Source organism: Neoarius graeffei, chromosome 10 (assembly GCF_027579695.1).
Source record: "Neoarius graeffei isolate fNeoGra1 chromosome 10, fNeoGra1.pri, whole genome shotgun sequence".
Lineage (NCBI taxonomy): Eukaryota > Metazoa > Chordata > Actinopteri > Siluriformes > Ariidae > Neoarius > Neoarius graeffei.
This window is the reverse complement of record NC_083578.1, coordinates 11583282-11598134: the sequence shown is the minus strand read 5'-3', so window position 1 is coordinate 11598134 and position 14853 is coordinate 11583282. Positions and strand designations below refer to the sequence as shown.

Below are 14853 nucleotides of genomic sequence, written 5' to 3'. Positions count from 1 at the left end.
TTCTTTAAATTTATTGTCATTTCACCTTTTTGGATGTACAACAAAACACTCAACAGGAAGGCCACAAAGATTATGAATTTCAAATCATATATATAATACAGTATGTGGTGAAATTATCCGTGTAAGGATGACCAAGCAGGTGATTATATCAGTTCTGTTGCCCTCTCGGTACTGCTACCATGAACGCCCGGAAATCACACACACACACACACACACACACACACACACACACACACACACACACACACAGAGGGAGAGAGACCCTACTGTTATTATTAGGCTATTCAAAATCATAGGCCTATACTGAGCAAAAATCGCATTAGAACTTCAAAGATCATGAAGCATTAAACCGACAGATGGCGGAGTCAACCGTTTACATAATTCTAATATCTCGGCTGCATTTAGAATGCATTCTACTTTGCGTCGCTACGTTTTACGTAACGTTCGATTGGGGGGGGCATTGATGATGAGCACAAAGGCACGTGTCACTTACTGTAGAGCGTATAAACTCAGGCCATTGAATGACAGTTTTTTTTTTTTTAATCTCACCTCGGGAGAAGTGGGTGGACGGCGTACCCCTGCGTACCACGCCCACTACACCCCTGGTCCTGGGATCAAGATGTTGACCTCTTCTGCTCCTCGGACCTGCCTGATCCATCCTGGTGCCCTGTGTCTGGTTGGAGTCTCATCACATCGCTCCTGTGGAGGACGGCCCCATGTGGACAGTTGGGGGTCGCGCCTGGAGAACGCTCTGGACTCTTGCAGTGGTGCTTTTGTGGCTGGGGACTGCAGTTGACTTGCTGACTTTAGGACTGCAGTTGACTTGCTGACTTTAGGACTGCAGTTGACTTGCTGACTTTAGGACTGCAGTTGACTTGCTGACTTTGGGACTGCGGTTGTCGAACGGTTTTGTGCTCGGGTTTCCGTTGGTGGGGGGTTTATAGCATCAACGAAGCTGACTTTATGTTAGGACTGTTAATGTTATAGTCATGTTATCTGTTGTTGCTCAAATGAGGATGGGTTCCCTTTTGAGCCTGGTTCCTCCCGAGGTTTCTTCCTTATGTCGTCTGAGGGAGTTTTTCCTTGCCACTGTTGCCACAGGCTTGCTCATTGGGGATAGATTAGGGATAAAATTAGCTCATATTTTAAGTCGTTCAAATTCTGTAAAGCTGCTTTGTGAAAATGTTTATTGTTAAAAGCGCTATACAAATAAACTTGACTTGACATTTTAACTAAAATATATGAGCACATTTATGTTCTTTTTAGTTTTTGATCCAGAAAAAAATTATTTTTGAAAGAAAAAACAATCTGTGGATTATTCTTAAATGCCACGAATAGACAGGTAATTTTACACAATTTTGAAAACTGTCAAAGAGGGAATGCTGGGTGACTGTCATTAAAACAACGGTTTGGAGAACATCAAATTTTCATAGAATTTACCTCAAATTGCCTTTACCTCAAATGTAGGCTAGTTTGAGGTCTAGATGCTTCTGCATATACGTTTGCTATCAGGCTAAATGTTGACTGATTTCTAACCTCATCACACACTCAACTTTTTATTATCAATATTCCCCAGGGCCATGTGGAATATTGACAAAAACCTCAGGGTTTTCTGGTTTCATCCCAACAAAAACAAACATGCCAGTAGGTGGACTGGCTACACTAAATGTCCTCTATGTGTGAGTTAATGCATCAATCTGTGTGTGCATGGTGCTTGAAATGCAGAATAACCATTTAAATTTGATTCACTCAATCACTTGATTCGATTCATCTTCTTAAAATTGTCGCTAGATGGCAGCACGTGACCGCCGAGTCAACTGCGTTAACTTTAAACAATTTCTAAGTTGTATGGTTTAATATCTGAACACTTCTGAGCTTGCATGTATTCTTCTTTGAAAATATCCTGTCTCTTTAAAAAAAACGTATTAAACAAATATATATTTTTTTTTCAAAAAGAAACTTTAAAAACATCCTCCACCCTCTTTAATGCATGAACGGAAGCAGCACAGCAATACGCATGCGCAGATCTGTCAAATACTTGTGGATTTGGCTATGTTTCACACCCACATTCAGAAAGTCCCGCCTTCTTCCAGTCGCATTGGTGATTGTCAACCGTCTTGCTTGAGTGTGTCATTATTAACCAATCAGAACTCAGAACCTGGGAACGCACTGGCCAATCCTAGATCAGGAGGTTGGATATTACATAATGTGGGTGGGAAGAAAATAATTCTTGTTGTGGTATATTACGAATATGACATTTCGGGTGTATATATATTTTTTTAATGGAAGTGGTTTGGGGATTTATTTTTTTAAATTGTCCACGGGAACGTTAAAGTAAACTCCCGCGTCGTAGACCAGCTTTCGGTAGCTATAAGTGTTTATTTTGAGATGAGGTGATGCTGTTTGTGTTTTCATAGTTGAATGAAACTCGTTAGCAGGCTAAGTTATCGAGCCGAGATAAAGTTAGCTTGCGAGCTCGAGCAGCTGTGTGGTGAAGAGATCAGGAAATAATAACATGACAACTTAAATAGCGTTTATATCTGGACAAATATTGCATGCTGAATATTTCCAACGTTATTTAAAATAATAATGATCATTTGATAATTGCGTAACTGTCTAATGAAATCGTCTTAGCTAGCTGGCTAACGTTACAGTGAATGACACGTCGTTATGCTAGTTTGTCTGGTTAGCTTGTTGCTAATAAAAGTAGTTTCACAAACCTGACAGGTAATTTCCTGAGAAGAAAAAATGTGCACTAAACTTCAAATGTTGCTTTTTAGTCTTTAACTTTATATGTTCAACTTTTAAAAGTGTGAAATGATTCACGTTTTGGGGTTTAAACATTAATTTTATCAGATTTATTTTAATATGTAGTCTGTATATTCAGTTTAATATAGGCTATTAGTGTAAATCTGGTTTTGTTTTGATTTAATTTAGTTTTTAAAAAATAATATAATTTAAATTTAAAAAATAATAATGTCAACTTTTTAAAAAATTTCTGAAGAACACTGTACTGTATAAAATCGTTTATATATTACCAAAAAAAACCCAACAACCTGGCACTAATTTTTCCATAGTAACACATAAAAGGCATCACCTCTGTTCTTATACTCATAGCATCCTGGGCTTTGCAGTTTATTCAGTCTCTGGGTTTTAATACAAATATATTTTTTCTTAAACAAAAAGAAGTTGATGGCCTAAACGGTGAGCGTAATGATGGCTGATGTTGAGAATGGTGATCAGACGTTGGACACGGTGAGTTTGCACACAGTGGGCAGTCATTTTGGAGATTACGGAGATGATGGAGAAAGCTCTCTGGCCTCAGACTCCGAGCTCAACGGCTTCCCAGCCTCCAGAGAGACGGACAAGTACGGTTTTATTGGAGGAGCGCAGAAGTATTCAGCCGAATTGTGAGTATGACACGTCACCTGGAAGTGTAAGACTTTTTTTTTTTTTTTTTTCTCAGAAATATTTATTTGAATTGTGTGTAAATATCTACCGCGTCACATCTGCAGATTGGAGTCTTGGTACGATCTGATATTGGGTACGGGTATCGCTGAATGAGCGTCAGATTGGATTTGATCATGAGAATTGACATTTTCTACAATCTAATCCCTGTCTTGAATACACATGATGGTAAATAACCTTTCGTGGAAAATTCATTTTAAAAAAATGCCATGATTCGATAATCAGTTTACGTTTCGCATAAATGTTGATGATAAATAGCTTGATGGATGAAGTGAGCCAAGAGTCACCATGGAACATGATGTTTGCGGATGATATTGTGATAGGTGGTGAAAGGAGGTTGAGTTGGGTTTGGAGAGATGGAGGTATGCATTGGAATGAAGGTGAGCAGTAGCAAAACAGAATACATGTACATCAATGAGAATGGGGATGAGAGTGTAGTGAAGATGCAAGGAGTAGATGTAAAGAAAGTTGGTGAATTCAAGTGCCTGGGGTCAACTGTGCAGGAAAATGGGGGCTGCTATAGTGAGGTGAGAAAGAGAGTGCGGGCAGGGTGGAGCAGCTGGAGAAGGATTTCGGGAGTCATTTGTGATAGGAAGGTCCCAGCAAAAGTGAAAGGTAAGATGTATAAGACAGTAGTGAGACCAGCTGTGATGTATGGATTGGAGACCATACCCTTAATGAAGAGACAGGAGGCGAAGTTGGAGGTGGTGGAGTTGAGGATGTTAAGGTTTGCGATGGGAGTGACAAGGTTGGACAGGATAAGGAACGAGCACGTCAGAGGGACAGCACATGTGGAGAGCTTGGGAATTAAGCTAAGAGAGATGAGACTGAGATGGTATGGGCACATCCTGAGAAGAGATGCAGAGCATGTGGGAAGGAGAATGTTGTGGCTGGAGCTGCCAGGCAAATGAAAACGAGGAAGGCCAAAGAGGAGATACATGGATGCGGTGAGCGAGGACATGAAAGTGGCAGGTGTGGTAGAGAAGGATGTGGAAGACAGGGAGCAATGGAGACGAAAGATCCGCTGTGACGGCCCCTAATCGGGAGCAGCCAGAAGAAGAAGAGAATAAATGTTAATGATAAATATGCATCAGAAACTTGCAACGAGTCAGTTGATACTCCAAATGCTAAGATAACACTTTTTTTTTTTTAAGGGTAAATTAACAGCAAAGCTTAGTTTACTGAAACATACACTAATTGATGAGAAGTTTAACTTATCCTTCATATCCTCCACATGGAGTCATCAGGCAAATCTGTAACCAAAAAAAAAAAGAATCCAAAACCTATCCAGAAAATATGAAAGAGGTGCATGAATGCAAAAGATGGACATGCACATGAATAAACTTTATCGCCGTCCTATTCAGAACTTCTAACCTGATCATTTTAATGATTAATTTTCTAACATGCGCTCATTTTTTCTTTTCTTACATCTAAAGCGTATAGTTTGCGCTCTTGTTTTTGTATTCAGGGTGTGCAAACTTTTGCACTGAACTCAATGTGTGTCCCAGAAGTTCCTCTTCTGACATCCCGGAGATCCAAAAATCTCAAATTTAGACTCAAAAGTCTTTTCCATTTTCCTATCTTAACTCATTTCTTTCCGTTGAGGAAATGACCTTTAGGTGTTGTTTATCAAATTCAGGAGACTTCTTGACTTTCCTGCATCAACTTATCCAGATCTTTTTAGCATTATGTCCTGGAAGGCCAGTGATTATCTGTTTATCCAAATGTGCTAGCGTGGCTATTTTTAAACCCTCTGAGAAATTGTGTTGATTGTGATGCGACAGTGTGTTTAGGTTCCTCAAGCACGTCAGCAGTTAGGTTTCACTGGTGGCAGAATTAAGAGTTAATGCAAGTTGTGTCTTAATTTTACACGTTATGAGTTCTTGGTGTCTCAGTCAGCACCGACATGATTTGATTAAGCGTTGATGCGATTTTGGTTCAGCACCAACATGATTTAGTTAGGCACCTATATGGTTCAATTCAGCACCAGTATGATGAGTTTCAGCACCGATATGATTCAATTCACTGTCGATATGATTACCATCGGTGCCAATTTACTTCACTTGGGTATCAGTACGATTCAATTCAGCACTGATCTGATCGGTTTCAGCACCAATATGATGACCGTCAGTGCCAATATACTTTGCTTGGGCATCGGTACAATTCAGTTCAGCACAGATATGATTTTTGAGTTTGAAATACTAACATGATTCGACTCGGCACCGACATGATCTGATTCAAGCACTGATCTGATCTGGTTTCAACAAGGATATGATTTTTGAGTTTGATGAAATACTAACATGATTCGACTCGGTACCAACATGATCTGATTCAGGCACGGATATGTTTTTTGAGTTTAATGAACTACTAACATGATTTGGTTCTGCACTGACATGATCTGATTCAAGCATGGATATGATCTGGTTTGAACATGGATTTGATTTTTTAGTTTAATGCACTACTAACATGATTCGGTTCAGCACCAACATGATCCAATTCAGCACTTATCATCTCCTCTCATTATCTCTAGCCGCTTTATCCTGTTCTACAGGGTCGCAGGCAAGCTGGAGCCTATCCCAGCTGACTACGGGCGAAAGGCGGGGTACACCCTGGACAAGTCGCCAGGTCATCACAGGGCTGACACATAGACACAGACAACCATTCACACTCACATTCACACCTACGGTCAATTTAGAGTCACCAGTTAACCTAACCTGCATGTCTTTGGACTGTGGGGGAAACCGGAGCACCCGGAGGAAACCCACGCGGACACGGGGAGAACATGCAAACTCCGCACAGAAAGGCCCTCGCCGGCCACGGGGCTCGAACCCGGACCTTCTTGCTGTGAGGCGACAGCGCTAACCACTACACCACCGTGCCACCCAGCACTTATCAATAATGATCAATTCAGTTAAACTTAAAATACATTAACGTAGCCTGGGTTTGATTCTGTAAAGAAGGAAAATTAATTTCAAAGCACTTCACTACTGTCTTTATGTTGTCTGACAGTTGGCACTACATTAATTATCTCTCCAAAATGTTCTTTTTTTTTTTGTCCCCTGTAGTGTGTGAGGTTTCGCTGAAATCCTGCCATCTCACTCATTGTGTCTCTGGGTCCCAGCGTCACTCTCATGTCTGTATCCATCAGTTTCTATAAAACTACAGGAGCGCATGTGCTTACAAATAAAACTGATTGCCAGAGTTATTGCCTTTGACCTGCTAGACATGTGGTGTCGTGAGCTAACCTAACTAACGCTAACAAAGGCTGTCCTTCAGGTAAAGCCTAGACCACTTTGTCAGTGTGTAATAGGTTTGTGGTGTGTCAGTGTATTTTCTGGCAGTGCTGCAAGTTTCACGCACAAGTGGGTTTGCAGAATTTGTTCTTGGAGTTGATCCAAAATTTTGATTTAATACTAGCATTTTTTAAAAACCTTTTTTAAAAATAAAATATTGCTGTTAAAGCTCGGAGTATTGGCTGATGCTTGATACTAATACTGTTCTCTGTCGTCAGTCAACATATCTTGCATTCTTGGCATTAAACATGTCAGTATCAGTGTCGGCACTAGTCTTAAAGGAACAGTCCACCGTACTTCCATAATGAAATATGCTCTTATCTGAATTGAGACGAGCTGATCCGTACCTCTCCGAGCTTTGCGCGACCTCCCAGTCAGTCAGACGCAGTCAGACGCGCTGTCACTCCTGTTAGCAATGTAGCTAGGCTCAGTATGGCCAATGGTATTTTTTGGGGCTGTAGTTAGATGCGACCAAACTCTTCCACGTTTTTCCTGTTTACATAGGTTTATATGAGCAGTGACATGAAACAAGTTCAGTTACACAAATTGAAACGTAGCGATTTTCTATGCTATGGAAAGTCCGCACTATAATGACAGGCGTACTAACACCTTCTGCGCGCTTCGGCAGCGCATTGATACGGAGCTCAGATATCAATGCGCTGCCGAAGCGCGCAGAAGGTGTTAGTACGCCTGTCATTATAGTGCGGACTTTCCATAGCATAGAAAATCGCTACGTTTCAATTTGTGTAACTGAACTTGTTTCATGTCACTGCTCATATAAACCTATGTAAACAGGAAAAACGTGGAAGAGTTTGGTCGCATCTAACTACAGCCCCAAAAAATACCATTGGCCATACTGAGCCTAGCTACATTGCTAACAGGAGTGACAGCGCGTCTGACTGCGTCTGACTGACTGGGAGGTCGCGCAAAGCTCGGAGAGGTACGGAGCAGCTCGTCTCAATTCAGATAAGAGCATATTTCATTATGGAAGTACGGTGGACTGTTCCTTTAATCCCTGTTCAAGCTGGATTAGTTTCACATAAGCAGCTTAATACTATCATAGTACAATCATTATCTGGGATTTTAGCATGAATGGCTTCATACTTTTTGTATCTTCATAAATAAAAGCTATATTATATTATCACATGATTGTGGTGTTTAGAACATGTAGCCATTTGTAAGTATGAATCTTAATCTAGGTATTGAGCAGGACTTCATTGGGATTTCTCAAACCAAATCGAATGGATCGTGCTCCCCTCTTTGCTTTCATTTCCTTTTCAGCCCATTGTGCATTCAGGAACTCGCAGGTTCTAAGTCTCATCTCATTATCTCTAGCCGCTTTATCCTGTTCTACAGGGTCGCAGGCAAGCTGGAGCCTATCCCAGCTGACTATGGGCGAAAGGTGGGGTACACCCTGGACAAGTCGCCAGGTCATCACAGGGCTGACACATAGACACAGACAACCATTCACATTCACACCTACGGTCAATTTGGAGTCACCAGTTAACCTGACCTGCATGTCTTTGGACTGTGGGGGAAACCAGAGCACCTGGAGGAAACCCATGGGGAGAATATGCAAACTCCGCACAGAAAGGCCCTCGCCAGCCCCGGGGCTTGAACCCGGGCCTTCTTGCTGTGAGGCAACAGCGCTAACTGCTACACCACCGTGCCGCCCGGATTACATCTTATAACGTGTTAATGAATGTCTGTGTGTACTGATGACTTTTACTCTGCCACACACTTTTTCACAGATTTCTTGTTTGTTTCATTTTAAACTTGGCACTATGTCAGCTTTTAATCTTTTTTTTTTTTGACCTGCTGAGCTAAAATGCAAATCACACCAGTCTTTTCGATTTTCATTTCTAGCAAGTTGCACAGCTGCTTCTCTAATTTAGTTAGCGAAATTTAACAATGGAAGAGACTTATAACAACATAAACGTACTTGTACGCTCACAGAGCTAAATTGTGGTTATGAAGGGATGAACATCGTCAGCAAGAATATTCAAGTGATTTGTATCAACAGGCCCGAAGTGCCCCAAGAAAACATTCCCCACGACATTACACCACCCCCACCAGCCTGGACTGTTGACACGAAGCAGGTTGGGTCCATGGATTCATGATTTTGGCGCCAAATTCTGACCCTACCATCTGTGATTCATCAAATGACATTTTTCCAGTCTTTAACTATCTAGTTTTGGTGAACCTCTGTCCAATACAGCCTCAGCTTTCTGTTCTCGGCTGACAGAAGAGGAACCCATCTTCTGCTTTTGCTTCATTCCTACCTCGTTGTCTTTGGATGTTGGTCACGGTGGAGATTATCCAAGACCGCAGAATGATAAGATAATGAGTGGATTCTATCCACCCTGTATTCATCTTCCTTATCAGTGACACAGAAGTCAGGCAAGCCAAGCAAGAAATAACGACCGCAATTATCTGTTAAATTCTTGCTGAAAATCTATCACATGTAACGTTTCTCAAAATGGAGCCCAGGACAGGGCTGTGATGATTGATTATTTTCCACAGTAATACAATGGAGAGAGTTGAACGTCACAGTAAACTGTATAAATGATTATAAGCCCAGGCCTTGGTGAGTCTGTGTGGTCTGGGGGGGGGAGAAAGAAAAAAGAAAGACGGTTGCTTACAGATTGCAGTCATGCAGTCAGAGATAAGTACAGAAGCACCCAGGAGACTAACTATGGGTCATTCTCTCTCTTTTTGAGCCGGATGTTGTGTTTATGCCTGCCTCCTTACCACGCTCTGCTAACTAGCTGCTAACTGCTTGTGTATTTAGTGTCGCTTCAGAGGTGTGAGGGTTAACAACAGGGTTATTTCCACTGTTCAGATCATGTGTGAGTTAATAGGCATGTTACTGTGCTTTATTAGAGCTTCAGTTAGGAAGTTGTTTGCCTTTTTTCATAGTTGCATCAAAACAAAATATCTCGGCGCTCCAGTTAACAGCTGACGAACAGATTTAAATATCCATTTCTAAGAGTTTAATGTACTGATTTGAATGTGTGTACTGTGTATATGCATCTGGGTGTTAAATCGAGTTCGAGCCCATAATCAATAAAAACAAGCAAAATTGATACGAAGAACTGAAAAAAAAAAAGCTCTACAAATATACAAAACTTTAACGTACATCTGAATGCTGTAGCATTATTGAGGCGAGTATGTTATGGCTGTCTTTGACAACCGAAATCACCATTTTTTTTTCTTTAGTAAAATTACATATTTCTATACAACCCCGATTCCAAAAAAGTTGGGACAAAGAACAAATTGTAAACAAAAATGGAATCCGATAATTTACAAATCTCAAAAACTGATATTGTATTCACAATAGAACATAGACAACATATCAAATTTCGAAAGTGAGACATTTTGAAATTTCATGCCAAATATTGGCTCATTTGAAATTTCATGACAGCAACACATCTCAAAAAAGTTGGGACAGGGGCAATAAGAGGCTGGAAAAGTTAAAGGTACAAAAAAGGAACAGCTGGAGGACCAAATTGCAACTCATTAGATCAATTGGCAATAGGTCATTAACATGACCGGGTATAAAAAGAGCATCTTGGAGTGGCAGCGGCTCTCAGAAGTAAAGATGGGAAAAGCATCACCAATCCCCCTAATTCTGCGCCGACAAATAGTGGAGCAATATCAGAAAGGAGTTCGACAGTGTAAAATTGCAAAGAGTTTGAACATATCATCATCTACAGTGCATAATATCATCAAAAGATTCAGAGAATCTGGAAGAATCTCTGTGCGTAAGGGTCAAGGCCGGAAAACCATACTGGGTGCCCGTGATCTTCGGGCCCTTAGACGGCACTGCATCACATACAGGCATGCTTCTGTATTGGAAATCACAAAATGGGCTCATGAATATTTCCAGAGAACATTATCTGTGAACACAATTCACCGTGCCATCCGCCATTGCCAGCTAAAACTCTATAGTTCAAAGAAAAAGCCGTATCTAAACACGATCCAGAAGCGCAGACGTCTTCTCTGGGCCAAGGCTCATTTAAAATGGACTGTGGCAAAGTGGAAAACTGTTCTGTGGTCAGACGAATCAAAATTTGAAGTTCTTTATGGAAATCAGGGACGCCGTATCATTCGGACTAAAGAGGAGAAGGACGACCCAAGTTGTTATCAGCGCTCAGTTCAGAAGCCTGCATCTCTGATGGTATGGGGTTGCATTAGTGCGTGTGGCATGGGCAGCTTACACATCTGGAAAGACACCATCAATGCTGAAAGGTATATCCAGGTTCTAGAGCAACATATGCTCCCATCCAGACGACGCCTCTTTCAGGGAAGACCTTGCATTTTCCAACATGACAATGCCAAACCACATACCGCATCAATTACAGCATCATGGCTGTGTAGAAGAAGGGTCCGGGTACTGAACTGGCCAGCCTGCAGTCCAGATCTTTCACCCATTGAAAACATTTGGCGCATCATAAAACGGAAGATACGACAAAAAAGACCTAAGACAGTTGAGCAACTAGAATCCTACATTAGACAAGAATGGGTTAACATTCCTATCCCTAAACTTGAGCAACTTGTCTCCTCAGTCCCCAGATGTTTACAGACTGTTGTAAAGAGAAAAGGGGATGTCTCACAGTGGTAAACATGGCCTTGTCCCAACTTTTTTGAGATGTGTTGTTGTCATGAAATTTAAAATCCCCTAATTTTTCTCTTTAAATGATACATTTTCTCAGTTTAAACCTTTGATATGTCATCTATGTTGTATTCTGAATAAAATATGGAATTTTGAAACTTCCACATCATTGCATTCTGTTTTTATTTACAATTTGTACTTTGTCCCAACTTTTTTGGAATCGGGGTTGTATCTGTAATACAGACTCTCACTGTTATTTTACAAATTCATTCATTTAAGGCAGGGGTTCTCAAGCTTTTCTGCTTTAAGGCCCACCTATTCATACTTGTAACGAGCCGTGACCCAATAAAAAAGATCCCCAATTATTTTGGCTCATCTATTCTATTAGAATCTAATAATCTATTGTAACGTGTATTAATGGGATGCAACATCACTCCCTGTTACAGATGGGAGCCCAGGAATTAAAGACATGTAATGAAAACAAACTGTTTTTAATTGTAGGTATTGTATTTAAAACTGTATGGATGTGCCAGAAGCCAGCATAAAACCGGTCAAAAGGGATTAATGATTCAAAAGTGGAGTCTGGTTGATTAACACAAGAACTTGCTGCCATGTTTGTGTTCAGCAAACAAGCAAGTTATTAAAACCAAGAAGTACACTCAAAATAAGTGGCTATAGAAACCACTCATTGGGATTAGATCCTTACACGGTCACAAAGAAGGATTTTTCTTACGAGTTGGAAAATGATCCATCCGTCGAGTTCCCAGACATCTCAGACTACCTGGTGCTGCAGACATCGTTCTACACGGAGACACAGATGAAAACCTGGAAAAGCATGGAGGAGTACAACTTTTTTTTTATATGCGGCTGGGTTAAAGATCTGAGGATCAGGACAGTACAAGATAAACGGCGGTAGACGGATCTCAGTGCAGGAAGAGTGTTTATTAGCAGGCGTGATACTTACAAACAAAACAGAAAGCAGAGTATTTAAACAGCGTTATAAACATGGCTAGAAACAAACGTGACGATGATAATACTTTGCAAAGTCTCTCTGAAAACGGCATCCATATCTGTAAGTACTGATTCCGCTCAAATTAGTATCAGGTGTTTTCCATAACGACTGGGTCCCAAGAGTGTGCACAATACGCTCTGTGAGCATGCACAGCTGCTCAAGCTGCGCCACACTCAAGTGCACAAAGGCGTGACAGTCAAGTGTTTGCCTGCTGTGTGACCACAACCTTTAGCTTGTGTATATTGCCAAGCATCGGCGCCAAAACGCCTCATTTTCATCGATAACCCATTGCAAAGCATTGCTAGCTGTGGTGTGACCATAGCTTAATGAGGCGGATATGACGTCAGATGCAACCCAGCAATTGTACCCTACTATGAGTAAAAATTGGCTTCAACTTGGGGGGGATTTGCGGTCCACTGGTTGGGAAACATTGATTTATGGTGCATTAAGTAAGATTAGTTCCCCCATCCAAGATTAGGTCTTCAACAGTTAGATGGGTAAAATATATAAATTCGAATGATTTCAGGCCCATGTTCACAAAGCTCCGCCCCTAGGATTTGCATGGCCTGTAGAAGAAGGTGTCAGTAAAATGACTGATACAGTAGGAGACGCATCCAGATGCAAACAAGAATTCCAGACATGAAGTCTGTTTTTCAGACAGGTTTACTCAATGAATTTGTGCATTTTTGCTCAGGTGATGACTTAATCTGTTTGTTGTTTTAAAGCTTGTTTTGCGTATTTTCCATGATATTTGCACAAAAAAAAAAAATCAACTGTTACATTTTTAAGTAATGAAGAAGACCTGATAGTGGAAGCTGTTCTAAGAAAACAGTCCGTTATAATCAGCTGATGTGGCAACATGCTAACAATTTTTTCTTTAAGACTGATTTTGTTGTTTCACTTAAAGTTGCGTAACGTCCGTAACATCCTGTTATCTCTTATGTTATAGCGAACGCATCTTCTCATCTCATCTCATTATCTCTAGCCGCTTTATCCTTCCACAGGGTCGCAGGCAAGCTGGAGCCTATCCCAGCTGACTACGGGCGAAAGGCGGGGTACACCCTGGACAAGTCGCCAGGTCATCCATGGTAGCCGCGGGGTCTTAAAGTCTTAAATTTAATATTCCAAAATTAAGGCCTTAAAAAGTCTTAAATTGCTTTGCCCAAGTCTTAATTTTTTAAACAAAGGTCTTAAATTTATTTATACTATTCTACAATGTGAAAACATGGGTTTTGCGTAACATCAGTGAATTTCTTGGAGTATGCGCAAAGAAAGGAACAATATTGATACATTTTCCCGCCGGCGCAATCGTCAGAGTCCGTGGTGGAGAGGAGACTCCGCGAATCGCAGCATGGGGAAGTGTCGTTTTAATCAGCAGCGGCTTTCAGATGAAAGATATCGTGATTGGGTGAGGGAGGTTCCTGGAAGCGACGTTGAAGCAAGATGCTGTGTTTGTCGAAAGACCTTCAAGTTGTCCACTATAGGTCATTTCGCTTTAGAGTCTCACATGAAGAGCTCAAAGCACATTGTATCTGCCCTCCACCGCCACCAGCCCATCGCTCAGTTCTGCACAGTTCAATCTCCGAATGCACCTGGAGTTGGCACTAGCACCACTGTCGAACGTCAGCAGCATCAGCCAAGCCAGACATCATCGGCAAGGCTAGCAACAACACAAGGGCCGAGCAGTGGCATGATGAGTGTCGGTGGAACCCCGACACTTCGGGCAGAGGTGCTCTGGATTTTAAAAACAATTACGGAACACCACTTGTACAGCTCGAATGAGGGCATAAGCGAACTCTCTAAGGCTGTGTTCCCAGACTCGGAAATCGCTACAACATTCTCCTGTGGAAAAAACAAAACGTCTTACATAACAAAATTCGGTCTTGCTCCTTATATAACGAAGGAGTTGGTCAAAGACGTTAACGAGGCAAGTGGTGTCTCTTATCTATCCACCTCCACATCTGTCTTCCCTCCCTCCCTTGTTTACTAGGAGTATTTACATTTCTTTTTATTCTTCAAAATGTAAAATAGTTGAAGCAAGTTGAATGCTGGGAAACTAAGACAAAGAGTTTGTCTGTTTTATCATCTCTGGTCATAATTAGTTTAGAGACCGTTCTTTAGGCCTTGAGTTGGGCCCTCAGTTTGGCTTTTTGGCTGGTGAGTGCACACCATTGTACCAATGTATTGGTACGCCAATTGCATTTTTGTGCACCTTTAAGAGATTTTCAGCTTACCTCTTTTCTGTCGACGTATCTATCTCTATCTCTCTTCCCATCTATCCCCCTCGTCTCTTATCTATCTATGCCCCTCTGTATCTCTCTCCCTCCCTCGTTTGCAAGGGTACAAAATGTAAAATGGTTGAAGCAAGTGCTGGGAAACTAAGACAAAGAGTTAGTCTGTTTAGAGTGTTGTGAATGTTTTGATATTTTATTTAAAAAAATACACCCACATCACTTTTTTATTTT

At 41.2% G+C, this 14853-nt stretch overlaps 1 protein-coding gene across 3 annotated transcripts in view; it reads left to right on the top strand.

Moving 5' to 3' along the window:
* The first annotated feature begins 2224 nt into the window (after nucleotides 1–2224).
* The window catches only part of tbc1d10aa (TBC1 domain family, member 10Aa), a 43105-nt gene continuing 30476 nt past the window's right edge, over nucleotides 2225–14853 (top strand). The window contains exons 1-2 of one of the 3 annotated variants that reach the window (XM_060931290.1): nucleotides 2225–2364; nucleotides 3187–3410. In XM_060931290.1, coding sequence (XP_060787273.1) covers nucleotides 3214–3410 — 197 coding nt within the window. In that variant the 5' untranslated portion in view covers nucleotides 2225–2364; nucleotides 3187–3213. Of the gene's footprint in view, nucleotides 2728–2877; nucleotides 3411–14853 lie in introns of those variants that run through there. The other 2 variants (XM_060931291.1, XM_060931289.1) reach the window with 2 other exon arrangements.